The sequence below is a fragment of the Ostrea edulis genome, chromosome 6 (assembly GCF_947568905.1).
Source record: "Ostrea edulis chromosome 6, xbOstEdul1.1, whole genome shotgun sequence".
Classification (NCBI taxonomy): Eukaryota; Metazoa; Mollusca; class Bivalvia; order Ostreida; family Ostreidae; genus Ostrea; species Ostrea edulis.
This window is the reverse complement of record NC_079169.1, coordinates 29,802,460-29,818,735: the sequence shown is the minus strand read 5'-3', so window position 1 is coordinate 29,818,735 and position 16,276 is coordinate 29,802,460. Positions and strand designations below refer to the sequence as shown.

Below are 16,276 nucleotides of genomic sequence, written 5' to 3'. Positions count from 1 at the left end.
GGATGCAACGATTTGTGTTGAAGTAAGAAAACAAGAAGACAGCTCGGAATATCCAATACGTTTATTTGAGTTTGTTTTATTGATAATTAAAGGTCAAATGTCATTGAGATTGTCGATTCACCCTGACATGCTCTATCTTGATAGAGTATGGTTGTTAGAGCACAACAAGTCATGGTGTATCAAAAATAAAAACACAGTGATCATCAAAGGAAAAACACCACAGCAATGATACAACAATTAAAAAGAATCCGATGCATTATTTTATTCCCGGAATGTATTTCCTTCTTGTGCACGGTTACCAAAATGAAAGGACACTATGTACTTTTTAATTCATACCTTTTATAATGTTTTATAAGTAGAGAGAGAGAGAGAGAGAGAGAGAGAGAGAGAGAGAGAGAGAGAGAGAGTGAAATCACAAACGTGAAATTTGTCAGGTATTCATTGATTTAAAGAACCATTTCAATAAATATTTACACTGTAGATTATTTCAGTAGTTGAGAACCAGTACCCTAGGCTATTGATACGCTCCATTGTGTTCTACAACAATAGTGGGCAGTATCCTAGGCTATTGATACGCTCCACTGAGTTCTACATGACCAGTAGGAAACAAGTACCGTAGACTATTGATACGCTCCACCGAGTTCTACAGGACCAGTAGGAAACCAGTACCCTAGGCTATTGATACGCTCCACCGAGTTCTACAGGACCAGTGAGAAACCAGTACCCTAGGCTATTGATACGCTCCACTGAGTTCTACAGGACCAGTCGGTAACCAGTACCCTAGGCTATTGATACGCTCCACAGAGTACTACAGGACCAGTAGGAAAACAGTACCCTAGGCTATTGATACGCTCCTCCGAGTACTACAGGACCAGTAGGAAACCAGTACCTTAGGCTATTGATACGCTCCACCGAGTTCTACAGGACAGTAGGAAACCAGTACCCTAGGCTATTGATACGCTCCACCGAGTTCTACAGGACCAGTAGGAAACCAGTACCCTAGGTTATTGATACACTCCACCGAGTTCTACAGGACCAGTGAGAAACCAGTACCCTAGGCTATTGATACGCTCCACTGAGTTCTACAGGACCAGTCGGTAACCAGTACCCTAGGCTATTGATACGCTCCACAGAGTACTACAGGACCAGTAGGAAAACAGTACCCTAGGCTATTGATACGCTCCTCCGAGTACTACAAGACCAGTAGGAAACCAGTACCTTAGGCTATTGATACGCTCCACCGAGTTCTACAGGACAGTAGGAAACCAGTACCCTAGGCTATTGATACGCTCCACCGAGTTCTACAGGACCAGTAGGAAACCAGTACCCTAGGCTATTGATACGCTCCACTGAGTTCTACAGGACCAGTAGGAAACCAGTACCCTAGCCTATTGATACGCTCCACTGAGTTCTACAGGACCAGTCGGTAACCAGTACCCTAGGCTATTGATACGCTCCACCGAGTTCTACAGGACCAGTAGGAAACCAGTACTCTAGGCTATTGATACGCTCCACTGTGTTCTACAGGACCAGAACATAACCCAGTCAGGCAGGTTTATAAAACAATCAGTTTTCAACCTAACCCAGTCAGTTTATAACATAACCAGAGAAACCAATATTCCATAATTGTTTGCTGTCAATGGATCTATTTATGGTAAGTTATTAGCAAGGTTAAAGTTTTCAAAAAGTAGGTCAAACTCCAAGGTCAAGGTTATAGGGTAAAAAATGTTGGTACCCACTGAAACGTCTTGTCACAAGGAATACTCATGTGAAATATCAAAGCTCTATTACTTACTGTTCAAAAGTTATTAGCAAGGTTAAAGTTTCAGACAGAATTACAGAATGACAGACCGGACAATATATATATATATATATCTATATATATCTATATATATATATCTATATATATAGTTTATTCATCATCATCAATCAAGGGCCCTCGGGGGCATGTACATGTTAACAGGCAATTAATTATAACAATGAAAATAAATAACAATCATTTAGAAGTACTACCGGTAATACTGACTGAGTTCACACTTCTGCACTGCACATATCTATAATTATATATGAAATACTGATTACAAACAAAATTTAAATTAACAACATGATAAATAAAATAACCCAACTGCTTCACACGTCAGTTTCTGGGATAGCAGATAATGATAGTGTCGTGTGTATACTTATATAAAAGAGAATAATAGCATTATATGAGAGAATAAAAACATAATATGTTGACCTGATTACAGGGAACACCAAGGGACAGTGCCTGTTAACAGTCTGGTAATAAATTTATTGTACCAGACTGTTGATCTTGTACTCCCAGTAACCAAGACAGCTTACAAGTGTAAACTAAAGCAAATGTGTAAAATGCAAAGACATGTACTTGCAGTATCACCTCTTCATTTTAATTGAACTCACAATTTGGTATATGTTATTAGTATTCATGTCATCGCAGAAAAAAACAAAATAGATTTTACACACTAATCACAAAGGCTAACGCCCATAACTGCGTACACCTAATACATATAATTAACACCCATAACTGCGTACACCGAATCCATGTAATTATACGTTCTGCCCTCAAAAAAAATCAAAAAAATCAGTAGCACTGAAGATGAGGATGGATGAATGGGGGGGGGGGGGTGTCATTACATATAACACAGCAGGACCACGCTGGGGTGGCTGTGTCACGGGATGAAAGTGATGCCTAACGGCCCGCTCTGGGCAAGATTCTCCCCGAGGTCATATTAAACACGGCGCCATCTAGCCTAGTCAATCTATTTCAATGCAGTTTTCAATGCCCAACATGAAACATTCAAATCACATCTAACGGGATGGCGATTTAAAATTGCTGTCAAGGCGAAAAAAAAAATCAGTGTACAGACAACGCATTTATGTCATTTTTATTGGGGTCTCTCATATATACTAGTTGAAGTTCGTGATTTACCTTGAACTACAAGTTATCTCTGTGTACATTACGAAGTAGGTTTTCAGAAATTGATGTGTACATATACATGTAATGACACTGATTATGTAACGCTGAGAAAAACAAATAGTTTATGTGGAACGACGATCATCTGATGCGAGGGTGTGTGTGTTACATTTTAAAGAGGATGGACTATGTACGTATAAATATCTTATAGAAAATCTATTTTTGCCCTTATTTAGCCAAGGACAGAATGATAATTTTAGATGAATGAAATATAAATTCGATTAAACAATAAAATGCTTTCTTTGTTGTTTCATCTGGTGATGAAGGTAACTAGCATTGCAGAAAAAAGCGGGTTATGCAAATTTTTTCTGTGATGATTGCTTCCTTCATCACCCGATGGAACAGCTAAGAAAGATATTTTATTGTTTATATATATATATATATATATATATATATATATATATATATATGTGTGTGTGTGTGTGTGTGTGTGTGTGTGTGTGTATAGAAGTGATGCTTTAAAACTGCAAAAATCATTATAGTTTATTATTCATATATTGGTATAATACTGATACTGCCCATCTACTTGTATATATACATGATTAGCAATTCATATATGTATGTACTTGTTTCCCCAACATGCTGCATCCACATGCAGTCTATGTAACCTGTAGTTAATGTTGTAAACTTTCTTTCTTTTTTTTTGAATTTCCTTCTTTATAAACTGTCTTACTGTTATGCCCTCTGGGCCCAAAATTGGACTAAACTTATCTTATCTATATGAACTAGAATTAAGATCTAAAATATATGGTTTATCCATTTGTTATGTGTCAAAACACTCTTTGACCTTGAGGACACTCCATATTTGGTAATGATTTTGCAGATTTAAGTGATACTAGAAAACCGGATCGAACTAGTTGGCAACAAACATGTATTTGTTGCATGATGAAAGCAATGATATGTCAATGTAAAAAGAAATATAAGAGAAAAGATTCAGTGAATGTAAATACTAATTAAAAATTACAATATAAAGTTAAGTTGTTGAACTAGTTTGTTACTTGTCGTAAAATAAAGTTCAAACTTTAAAGGTTTTAAATATAGATATTGAAAAATTTCCTCTGTTGTTGGAATCAATTTTTTAATACAGAGATACAACTGTTTAACATGTGACCTGGGGCAGCCTAGATCTCTGGTGGGAACAGGACAGGGCACTGCATGGTGGTGATCATTTGAAACTCTGTTTGATAGAAATGGTCGGGAGGGTAAAATTTGGAGGTGGAGTGAATTGGGGATACCCTGAAAATTGGGTATGTAGACAGGCCAGAATATATAATTTCTGATGAGTAAAGGTCAGATTGTTTTCAAGATATCCATGGTTCAAGGAGATTTTGATTTCATTGTCTGTTACGAAGGGTTCCTGAAACTGTTCTCCTTCAGGGGTTTCGGATTCTATTCTTGTTTTTATTTATTTCATTTGGGAATGGGGGTGTCTGATTATATTTTCAGTCGGGGGGGGGGGGGGGGGGGTGGTGTCCTGATTTTAATCTCCGTTTGAGGAGTTTCTAATTCTTTTCTACGTTTGGGACGTTTTTCTGATTCTATTCTTCTTAGGAAGGGAGACTCAACCTTGTCTCGGCTCTGAGCGGGAATCCACACCCGGGTCTCTTACTGTGGTCTGCTTTATGGAACTCGAATGTCTCTATAGATACAATTAAAGGGGTGCTCTGTGTACAAGTCTAGTACTCTAACATCAGATCACGAGAGATTTGTACTGTTGCCGACTATATTCAAGATTCGTGGAAATTCGAGATTATCTCGAGGTCTTATTCAACGTGAAACACACGTGTCACATTAACCGTAATCAGGTGTAGCCTACAGTGTAATATATATATATCCATATTTAGGTATTTGTGATTCTTTGAAATATAAAGCAAAAAAGGTGAATTCATGAATTAGAAAATAATGATAATAGAATCCATTTCCGTGATTCTGCTCTACGCCATTTAACTTATTTATCTCTACAAGTTACATAATTATGCACATGTAGTTTTCCAGCTACTAAAATACCTACATGCTAAGCGATAAATCAAACTAGTACATATGCATATATCTTTAAAGAGACACTACAGCTCATTTTGCGCAAAAATCATTAAATGACAATTTTCCCAGCGCTTTTTCAATTTTTGTTGCATTGTTGAATGTATGAACTTTGCGAAAATAACACTTATCTAAAGTCAAAATTCTCTTTTTAACGTAAAATTTAATACTTTTTGATGGCCTATACAAAAAATATCGAGTCTCCTTCTTTCGGTCTTCAGACGCATGCGCACAGACAGTAAACAGTGCAGCATGTCGTCCAGTGAGAGGAAGTGTAGTGGATAGATAGATCCAGAATTTTGACAGATTCTGTAAGAAAAGAGGTAAAAATAAAATGAGCTAAAACTAATATGTGAAATAAAATTGACCTTGCGATCAGTATGACTGTTGGAAAACAAAAGGCTAGGAGAAACGATTATAACTCAGTGGCGGATCTAGCTAGGATTTCCGAAGGGGAATGAGAAAGTCAAATATTAGCCAAAGTAATCGGCTTTCTGGGTGCAAAATTTGGATTTTCACTCACAATTTGTGGCGAGAGGGAGGGGGATCCTGCCCCTCCCCCCCCTCCCTAAATCTGCCATTGGGACTAGCCGCGAAGACACTGCTTTTTAAAAGTAAACTTGTGCTATTTTTATCTGAACACACACGTGTTAGTTGTAAAAACATCGGTCAATTGGAACATGGAAGGGCTTCTGTTGAAACAATGATTTATATAATTACTTATTATAAGGAGCAGGGAATAATCTTATACTTGAAAGGTGAGTGTGGACCCCCTTGAAGGGGAATTTAAATAATTTCCTACACAACAACTTTGCTGTCATTCAAAACCACGTGATGTAAATAAGCATTCAATAGTCCGAGTCAGCATGAAGAAACCTTTGAATTCCGGACGATCTTCAAAGCGCATTTGAGAGTAAATTGATGCAATTGTTCAAAATTGTCAGTATCGATATGTCATTTATCATTTTATAAATACGTGTTCTAAAAAACACTTTATTAAAATTCTTTTTTTTTTTTTTTTTTTTTTTTTTACTTCATCAATTATTCTACATACCCTTATGAAATGATAATCACTCTTGGGGGTATAATTAACCCCTAAACCCATGAAAATTATTTTACATTTACTAGCTAATGGTTTTTGTTTTGTCGCATGTGCTATTAGTTTAGTGACGTCAATTCGTTATGACGTCACTCAGTTACGTTAATCCAACGCATTTTAAAAATCCAGATTTAGAATGAGTGGAGACTTTACCCTAGAAAATCAATGTTTGCCTTTAGTAGACAGAACCAACGGAAAATATACGAAGTACGTTGACAAGGAAGAGAGTGATGGGGTGTTTAGTTTGAAGTCAGGGATGAGCGTAGGAGAACGACTGACGGTAAGAGAGAAATTACTAAAACGAAGGCAAAGGATCGTGGATGTTCAACTCGCAATGGCTCTTCTTGGTTTCATATTGATGCTTGTGGAAAATGAAATGTATTTTCTAGGATATATCACAAAATCTTCTACGATGTCCGTTGTCCTAAAATCTCTGGTGTCATTATCCACCGTTGTGCTGCTTGCCGCCATTATTGTTTATCACATGACAGAAATAAAACTGCGCATGACAGAAAATCACTTAAATGACTGGAGATTGGTAGTGACATTCCCTTACACCTACTTTCAGATTTTTCTTGAATTAATGATATGCTTTCCTCACCCTTTGCCATTTGATACTTCTTTTCGAATCTCTGGACTAAAAGGTCAAACGGTTTACGCTTCATCTGATGCGCTCATGTCAATCTTAATGATTTTACGTTCTTATCTGATTGGCAGAATGCTTGTAGTTCACAATAAGTTTATATCAGGAACAGCAACACAGGGCCTGGGGGCTTTGAACAAAGTCAAAATTGACGCATTTTTCCTGTTCAAAGCACTAATGTCATCAAATCCCGGAAGCGTTTTAATAGTCCTTATGATTTTTATATTACTCGTCAACTCATGGGCCATGAGAACCTGCGAGACTTTCTATCAACTGGAGAAAGACAACTCGGACTACTGGAATATGATGTGGATGGTATCAGTGACATTTCTAACTATAGGATATGGTGACCTGTACCCCGTTAGTCTCTGTGGACGATTCGTGTCCGTGGCCACTGGTCTGATGGGTGTCGGGACCACTGCGCTTCTAATCACTGTGCTAGCTCATAAATTAGAACAGACACGGGCTGAAAAGTACGTATACAACTTCGTCATGAGGGCACAGAGAGATAAAGAAAAGAAAATGGCCGCCGCTGACGTCATCAAGAACTGGATACATCTATGTCGTCTGAGAAGATGTAATAACGTTATTGATGACAAGCAAATTCGCGTACATGGTAAACTACAACAGGCCATACGTGTCATGAGGGAAGCACGGAACCAGCAAGATTCCATCGGGGAGTCTACCATTGGATTCATCGAGATAAGTAAGGTGATCAGAGATGTAGAGCAGAAGACAGAGGCGGTGCAACAATCCATGAAGGACGTGAAGAACGAACTGCTGCAAGTACAGAGGACATCCAGAGACTTGCAGTTAAAGCTTCATGATATACACCAAGTGTTGGTTTTCGGTCATACAAAATAAGCGATTGTGAGTAGGCGTGATACCAGTAACACAGGCGTGATTTTGTGACAATATATACAAGACCAGTTGGTATGATAATGAAAAACTACTTCAAAGTCTTGTCCAACTTTATTGAATTTTGTTTAAATGTCACTTGAAATATTTTTCTTTGAAAATGTTTGAAATGTAAACAGTTTAGTACAGTGAAGATTTTAAAGCATTAAAATAGAGTTGAATTGGTTGAATTGTTCAGATTGTGTTACTGTGAAGTGGTTTTTCCAGTCACCCACCTCACCTAAAAATATGAAAATAAAACTAAATGTATCAACGTCTCTAATTAGCAAATTGGAACATGGTCAATACCTACCAAATTAATTTTCTGAAATATTTTGACTAATTATGGAATTTCTACAACTAGTCCCAAAGAACATTTTCCCTTTTATAGAATTTTGGAAACTTCATTGATCAAGCATGCATTTACTTTACCTTTTCTGTAAATGTGTGCATTTTTTTCAGATTTCTTGCGTTCTTTGACCACGGAAATGCTGCACTGAGGAGCAATGTTAGCCGCGCTTTCTTTGCTACAGGATATACCCAAAAATTCAGCAATTCTCCTCACAGCTTTCTCTTCATCCTAAAGTGTGATTTTCTATATTAGAACCAATAAAAATTGAGGATTACCCTGCTCTGCACAACTATGGAATATTTCAGGAATCTGGTAATATATGAGGTATTTAAAATCCTTACCGTCTTCATCTCCTCGTAGATCAAAACAAGAACATTGTTTGACTTGGAGACCATTTCCCATTCAAGTTCATACTTAAACCAATCCCCATAGATGAAATCTGCAGAGGACATTAGAAAGAGAGAAAGTGTGTGTATGTGAATTAATGTCAAAAATGAAAGAGCATCTGTACATGTTGTTTTCAGGATAATGCACGAAACACGAGAGGTAGAAATGGACATGGCTTCCTCGATATCCTCTGGCATGTTTTTTCCAAGATTTATGGACGTGTTGCCTACCATGTAAACCTGTCATCTGTCAGATTGAATTTTGGCTAATTTCTAATGATTTCCAGGGGCGGACCCAGAAATTGTGATTACGGGGGGCGCCACTTTATGAGGCTGGGGGTCGCGTTGAGGCCCCCAGTCATGAGTGGGTCCAGGGCGAAGTCCTGTTGTGTGTGTGTGTGTGTGGGGGGGGGGGGGGGGGGGGGCAGTGGGCGAAGCTCCTGCATTTTGCAGATTTTGGTGGCCTTGAAATATGTCTCCTATTTAGTCATTTGTACTACTTTCTATCATTTTTAATAAAGTGAAATTAATAAAATGACGCAAATTTTTAGGGTTTTTCGGGGGAAAATTAAGTTCTTTTAATAAAGTAATTCAAGAAATCAAAAGATTTTGTCATTTATTTCTCCGGGAGTGGAAGAAATCATTGCTTCTTTTATCGTTTAGTACATTTTTCTAAACAAGATACTACGATTTACCTTACATTTGAAAATTTTAGGGGGCCCCCCTTAAATCTGCCACTGATTTCTCTATACATATATTCTTTCAATGGGATCCATATTATTATCTGCTTGAGAGGTGGAGAGATAATATGTTCATGACATGTTTTTGTCTGACCGAAAGCTTAGAGTCAATTGGACAATGTTAGATCACTGAAAAAATTCATGTCCAGACCATGTACTAAAAGTTAAAAAAAAGTTCTACATAGGCATAATGGACACGGAGGTTGTTTTTGCATGTACATCCCAAAGCCACTTACAGAAAAAGGCAAAACATTCTTGTCCAGGAATAGAAAAAGTATCAAAGTCTCGCCAAGGCCACATTTCCGCTACACGTGAAATCGGCATTAAGCACCTGTGCTGTGTAGTGATTTGTTTGTAATTTTTTATCCGCCTCAATCGGGAATTTTTTTTATTTAGAAGCGTACAAATTAGTCACTAGCTTTAGGTGAGGTACCACAAATCTAGACATATGTATTGGGCCCAGAGTCGTAGATATAGTGGCAATGTTTACCGTGGCACGCGACCACTGATTTTCAGGTCATATCCGGTCCGACTTTCATTTTCTGTACCGGTACTTGGCGAAAGTGTAGTCATTACCTGTTTTGTGATAAACATGTTTGGTTTGAGGCAATGCATAAACCGAGAATCGAACCCGGGACTTCCGGTTGCGTTAATTAACTACTAGGCTAGCGCAACCGATGTTGCGTCATGATCCCATCCCAATGTTACAGGGACAATTTCCAACTTGATAAAAAAGTGAGCAATTCATATCCAACTACAAAACATTGACTTTTCTGTTTAATATATTTTCTTTGGTTATAGAACATGTTTATTTCAAATCTGAAGGGTAATGGATAAATTACAGTATTTCACTGTTGAAAATGTATTAAATTATGTTAATTGTTAACTTTAGCACTGGACTTTTTCAGTGACTGTAGTTCAAGTTTGATGGCTGTGGACAATCTTGAAGAGTCGCGAGATTGCACACTCCCTACCTTGTGGGAAAATTATAGTTTGAGCCGTAATGAAGAACTGCAGTCTCCCTTTTTGGGGAGAAAAAGTACAACCCTTTTGATCGGTTTCTCGATTCATCGTGTTAATGGATCTAGATTATCACAGGAGAGGACCTTTTTGAGATCAAACTTTGATTTTATGTTTAATAATGTTAAATATTCATGAGTTGAATTTGAGAAGAGGGGGGGGGGGGGGGGGAGGGGGGCTCAGTAAATTTGGTTGGCTACTTGACGTAACTTACATGTATAAATCCCCTTAAGCCGAGGATACATTTTTCGCAATTTGTAGACTTTTAAAATTGAAACCACGTTTTCTCTTAGCCATAAGTCTACGTTCCGTGTCCTTCTAGGAGTGAATTTTAATCCACTAGAGCAGTTCTTATGTCTACAATGCAAATCTGGTCTAACTAGACTGTTCGAGGTCTTACCACTGCCATATCATAAACATGTAGTCAAACGATTAACTATTTTTCATTTATGAGTTACTGATCTATTTTGTTAAAAATCAGGAAAAAACCATGCTTGAATAGCTATTCAAATAATTAAGAAATTTCAAATTTAATGATTTTAAAAATACATGAGGGTATGAACTGCGATGCTCCAGGCCGGCAGGTGTGACGCGTGGCAGTATTTTAAAAAATGACATTTATTTTTTATATTTACATTCTACTTTCCATTTCTGTCTGAATTTCCAGCCATTAAAATAGACATGGTATATGTATTAGATATATCCCCAATTCAGTTCTGTCAAACTCCCCGTCGAAGCCTCATTACGTCACCTTTTTTTGTGAACAAACGAACTCTGGTGGAAGTTTGACAGTTCTGTATGTCAAATATATCAGAAAATTGAAAAATCTATTAGACAGTTTGACACTTGCTACATGTACAAACTTTTCTAAAAATGATGAAAATGAAAACTAATTTATATTTCTATAAGTAAAACGAATTGCAGTCTGGACATATAAAATGTAATTCATTTCCTTGATTCCTTAATTAAGTCCAAAACAATGGGAAATTTGTATTGAGTTATATGGATGAGATATTTTTCAACTTTTTAACATCATGGAAAATTACAAGTCCCTATTTTTTTTTTAAAAAATGTTTTAAAGGAATTTTATATCAGTATTTATTACAACCAAGTTAAGACAAAAATATATATCAACTCACTGGATGCATCCACTTTCTGTTTGTGTCCCTAAAACTTCATTTGTTGATTTACCTGATGCGGTCATATATTCATAATTATGATGATATTACATTTTTCACATACTATGCCAGCCCAAAATAGTAGTGAGGGTTTTGACAATTTGAATAGTGTACGACCCGAAGGGTATAGTGTAAAAAAAATGTAGCTTTTTATAATTATTCTCACTGTCGGATTTTAAAAACAGAAGAAGATCAATATAGGCCTATTACGGTTCAGTGGAGCAAAGGGCGATCACTGCGAATACGCTTCAAATGCTGTGGTACCGTAATGGATAAGCTGGTCCCTCTTCCCACAATTGTGTTTGCGCATTCCCTTCATTGAGCAGAATCGTGGAAAGGGGAACCAGACTCCGTATTGGATAGCGCGTTTGCTTAACAAGTGTGCTAACCCGGGTTCCAACTCGTAAACGAATGCACATTTTGTTACATTCGTTATATAATATGTATGTGAAAAGTTTGTAGAAGACAAAATATAGTTATACAAAAGAACTATACAGTGTAAGTATACCCGTGGTCTATGCGAAATCTAACAGGAAGCATAACCATCAAGGATATCAGCACTGAGACAATCTCAGACTGTTCACTACTATCGGACGGCGAAAGTTCTTATACTGAACGAATAAAGAATTGTCACAACAATGTTACATACGCACGCTGTTCACACTTCATGCACACATTCATGATTACAATTTGCAAAGGTATCAAAGGTAAAAAACATTGGAATTGTAAAGAATGCAAAATACGCAGGCTTACTTCCTGACATAACGTCGGACAGATGATCCCCCCAATCTCGATTGAAGTAGTCTTTGAATAATGGTTCCTTCAGAAAATGGTGGAATGCCGACACCACCACGTCCCTCGGATCACGAATGACGTGGATCGTCTTTCCACCTTTTGTGATGTGGTGTTCTGGCAGATAATGGACTGGTAAGTGTGTGTAGAGAATTCGTGGGGACGATAAAGACTCCAATTCCGATATATCTGGCATCAGTTCCAGAAATGTCTATTCTTCTTTACGATAGAGTCTCGCATCATCGTCATTGTAAAGCAGTTTAGATAGAATTTCATGTATCCAGTGGGTCCCTGGAAGAAATATTGACATCAAAATTTTCTATCTTCAGCGTTTAAGCAGTTTAGGCAATTTCAGTAGAATGCATGTTTATTGGAATACAGGTATATCAAAATTACTATTCATGCTATTCATTTGAAGTCACGGAGGTAACTTCTCGTGGATTGTCATACAGTTTCGTAATTTCGTAATTTTAATATTCGTAATTGCTGTATATTGAAACATTACACGAATTGCGTATTTCTATAAAGTTTTGAATTCGTGGGTTAGGACATCCAGGAACTCCACAATAGATACCATCGTTCCGATAACAGTGTGCCCCTGCGCTTGATCGAGCGTGCAAGTTTCACTCACGGACTGACCGTGTGGTTTCAATAACAGTGAGTTTGGATGACCACGCTATGCAATTCTTTCGTTGTGACTGGTAACTGACAACAAAAGTAAAAGTTCTTTCATTGAAATCTATGAGAATTTACACGTTCGATCTTGAAAGCGAAGTGTCATGATGCTGTTATTGGAAGGATAGTAATATCCTGTCAATATGATCCATATAATACACATTCCTTTCTACACTGTAAATTGACAATTTTGTGCAACTTTCATGTGTAATTTCGGCAATGAAAAATTTGCTTTTTGTTGTTTTAACACAAGCTTATATACATTTAGATTATAGCTAGGATCATCACACCACAAGAAAGTGTTCTATAATTCCGAATCCTATCTTTTCTTTTACAAATCCAACAAACAAAAAAAGTTCCAAGTGGAGGTATATAGAATATGTCAAATAGTACACGGTTGTATTCATAATGTAGAACTATGGTTACAAAAATTCTTTTTGTTTGATAACCGAGATCACAGTTGACTAGTTTTCACAAGGAATTTTATGTATCCGGTCATTTACGTGCAGTTTCTTTCTTTTGTTGAAAAATTCTTTCATAGACAAACCTGTCCTAGTAACTGAAATACAGATTGTTAGTGCGAGAGACAAATCAGAAATACACAGAGTAACCATTAGCTACACAGGCTTCTATATTTCTTTGTATCATTGCTGTGGGTTTTTTCCTTTGATGAACACTGTGTTTTTATTTTTGATACACCATGACTTGTTGTGCTCTAACAACCATACTCTATCAAGATAGAGCATGTCAGGGTGAATCGACAATCTCAATGACATTTGACCTTTAATTATCAATAAAACAAACTCAAATAAACGTATTGGATATTCCGAGCTGTCTTCTTGTTTTCTTACTTCAACACAAATCGTTGCATCCAGTAATTCATCTCGGTCAAACATGGGACATTGTCCCGTGCGGCACGCCACTTGTTGAACGTTTCAATTGCCCATTTAGTATTTTTACGAGTGTTAAGATTTTTTGTGAGTCTATCAATCGCTGAATTTCATCATCGGACACCGGTTCAAATCGTTCATTTTTCATCTCCACCTCAGGACTGGAGAAATTTGGCGCACTCAAATCAGTTTCCATCATGTCCAAAATATCTCCTATATCGAAATCCATGAGGTTCATTTTTTAGTCCCGGTAGATCGAGCGTCATACTTTGCAACGAATCTTCAACATGTATCTGATTTGCTATATACGGATTCTGCAAACTGTGAGAGCAAAAATTCCCAGCCATCGTCCATTCATGGTGGTTATTGCTTAAAAAGTGACAAGCGTTGTATTCGACCGTATCGGATAAACATGCTATTTCGATAATGAGTTTTGATTGGTCTAAATTTTGGTCACGCAGTTCCTTGTTAGAGTACAGTTATATAATTAAAGATGATGAAATAATTTCTGAGCGCAATGATACAAAACATTTAGAGTAACCTTGAACTCGTGCATCTTCCGATACCAGTCTCGGGGGCTCCGCCCCCTCGACTGGTATCGGAAGATACACTCGTTCAAGGATACTCTAAATATTACATATATGTTCCTTCTAACTGAAATACAGATTGTTAGTGCGAGAGACAAATCAGAAATACACAGAGTAACCATTAGCTATACAGGCTTCTATATTTCTATATATGTTCCTTCTAACCTGATTTAGGATAGGTGCAAACCAGGATATCGTCCTCTCTCGTCAATAAGTCATGTATATCATTCAACCGTTTTGTTGTGTTCGTTGTAAAAGGGTTCAGTGGGGGAAGAGGTGTACCATCCGGGCATCTGGGCAACGGTTTAAAAGACATCCTGAAATACGAATACAATACTTCATGTAGTGTTACTCTAGATGTAATATTCAGATAATAAAATGTTTTATTGGTTTGTTAAACAGGATATGAAAGTCGCAATTATTGCAGAAAAATGTATGTATAACCCGCACTATCGTTTTCTGCAGTGTTTGCTACCTTCATGTTCCGTGTGACAAACCAAAGAAAGGCATTTTATCATTCATATTCTTTTGTATCATATGTATTTGTAAGTTATTTAAAATCACCTGACATAGACTTGTATCCATATTTGGTAATTTGAACGACGGTAAATTGATCAAAGCTTTAACTTCAATTTGATATAAAATCTGTATCCCTTACTCTTTTTGTATTAATTTTCATCTGAAAAACCTCTACCATTTATTACGGAAAGTCGACAAAGAGAGTTACCATGACAATCGTAACGTCACAATTCCCATGAAAACCATATATGATACTTTTATAATGAGTTACAGGTACTATCAACTACAAAATATATAAAAATCAAAAGCAATTCATAGATTCATTAATTTTCAATGACCCATGCAATCACTAACATTAGAGATTGAAACAAACTATGTCTTAAACTGTTGCAAATAACAAGCAATGAGTTTCAACAGAAACTTAGCTGAATACACACAGTGAATGTAAATATCGGTATATATATGTCAAGAATAAAAAGGTGACGATAACAAACAGTCATCAATCTCATGGCGCCTATAAAGAATACAGAATAAAGAGCTTAGCAAACACGGAAATCTGGACGTTTATTAGAGGTGGGGTCAGGTGCCTGGGAGGAGTAAGCATACCCTGTCGACCGGTCACACCCGCCTTGAGCCCTATATCTTAATCAGGAAATCGGTGTAATCCGTAGACAAAATTAGTGTGCCAAGAACGGCCTAACAATCAGTATGAAACACGTTAGACAACATTTGACTCAATGATAGGTTGTATTGACGAAGTAGATCGTTATAACGACCATAGAATAATGCAGTTGTTTATTAAAGGTAATTAGTGTTGTCCTTTAGTATATGGTCAGGTTCTAATTCTATGGATTAGTACTAATGATTTAGACTTTTAAAATATCCAGTATACTATTCACGAATATATGCAGTATATGCTGAGTAAAATAGTTAGGGATTAGGAAAAATGGTAATATTATAGTTAGTGCGCCTTTATACAGAATACGTTATTAGTATAAAAATAAAATATCGATAAAACTTTTAAACACGGTTTTACGTTTAGTGCTTGTGCTATGTCTGTTCTTCGCTATGTTAAGCTTCTCATGCCTCTTGCAGTGCCATCTGGTGGTCCTTCTGTCACCTAATATACAGAATACAACCAATGAAGACTGAAAAGTACCACTTTGTATCTCGTATATTCTCTCTTCTCTTTACTCAAGAAGATTTTATTTCAAGTTTGACTGAAATTGGCCCTGTGGTTCTAGAATAGAAGTAAAAAATGTGTAAAGTTTACAGGCAGACGCCGTACAACACGTGATGAGAAAGTTCAATTGAACACGTGAATAGTATATATGTACATGTTCATACAACAGAACATGAAGTGAATATTATAGCTGTTCATACAACAGAACTCGGCGTGAATAGTTTACTTGTTCATAGAACGATTTAAACGTTAAAAGTATACTGTACCATACCTGTACCATACAACA

At 36.9% G+C, this 16,276-nt stretch overlaps 1 protein-coding gene and 1 pseudogene across 2 annotated transcripts; one reads left to right on the top strand and one right to left on the bottom strand.

The window, feature by feature from the left end:
- Nucleotides 1-2,993: 2,993 nt before the first annotated feature.
- On the top strand, nt 2,994-9,005 carry LOC130046304 (small conductance calcium-activated potassium channel protein 2-like). 2 transcript variants are annotated; one of them, XR_008796305.1, is made up of 2 exons: nt 2,994-3,122; nt 8,131-9,005. XR_008796305.1 is itself a non-coding variant. In XM_048924570.2 (2 exons), exon 1 carries the CDS (start codon nt 6,265-6,267, stop codon nt 7,633-7,635), a length of 1,371 nt encoding a protein of 456 aa, XP_048780527.1. In that variant the 5' UTR covers nt 5,201-6,264; the 3' UTR covers nt 7,636-7,641; nt 8,131-8,266. The 2 variants fall into 2 exon arrangements, 1 of the variants encoding a protein (XP_048780527.1); XM_048924570.2 differs by lacking the exon at nt 2,994-3,122 and adding an exon at nt 5,201-7,641 and having other exon boundaries at nt 8,131-8,266.
- Nucleotides 7,731-16,005, bottom strand: LOC125683435 (sulfotransferase 2A8-like; annotated as a pseudogene).
- Between the last annotated feature and the right edge of the window lie 271 nt (nt 16,006-16,276).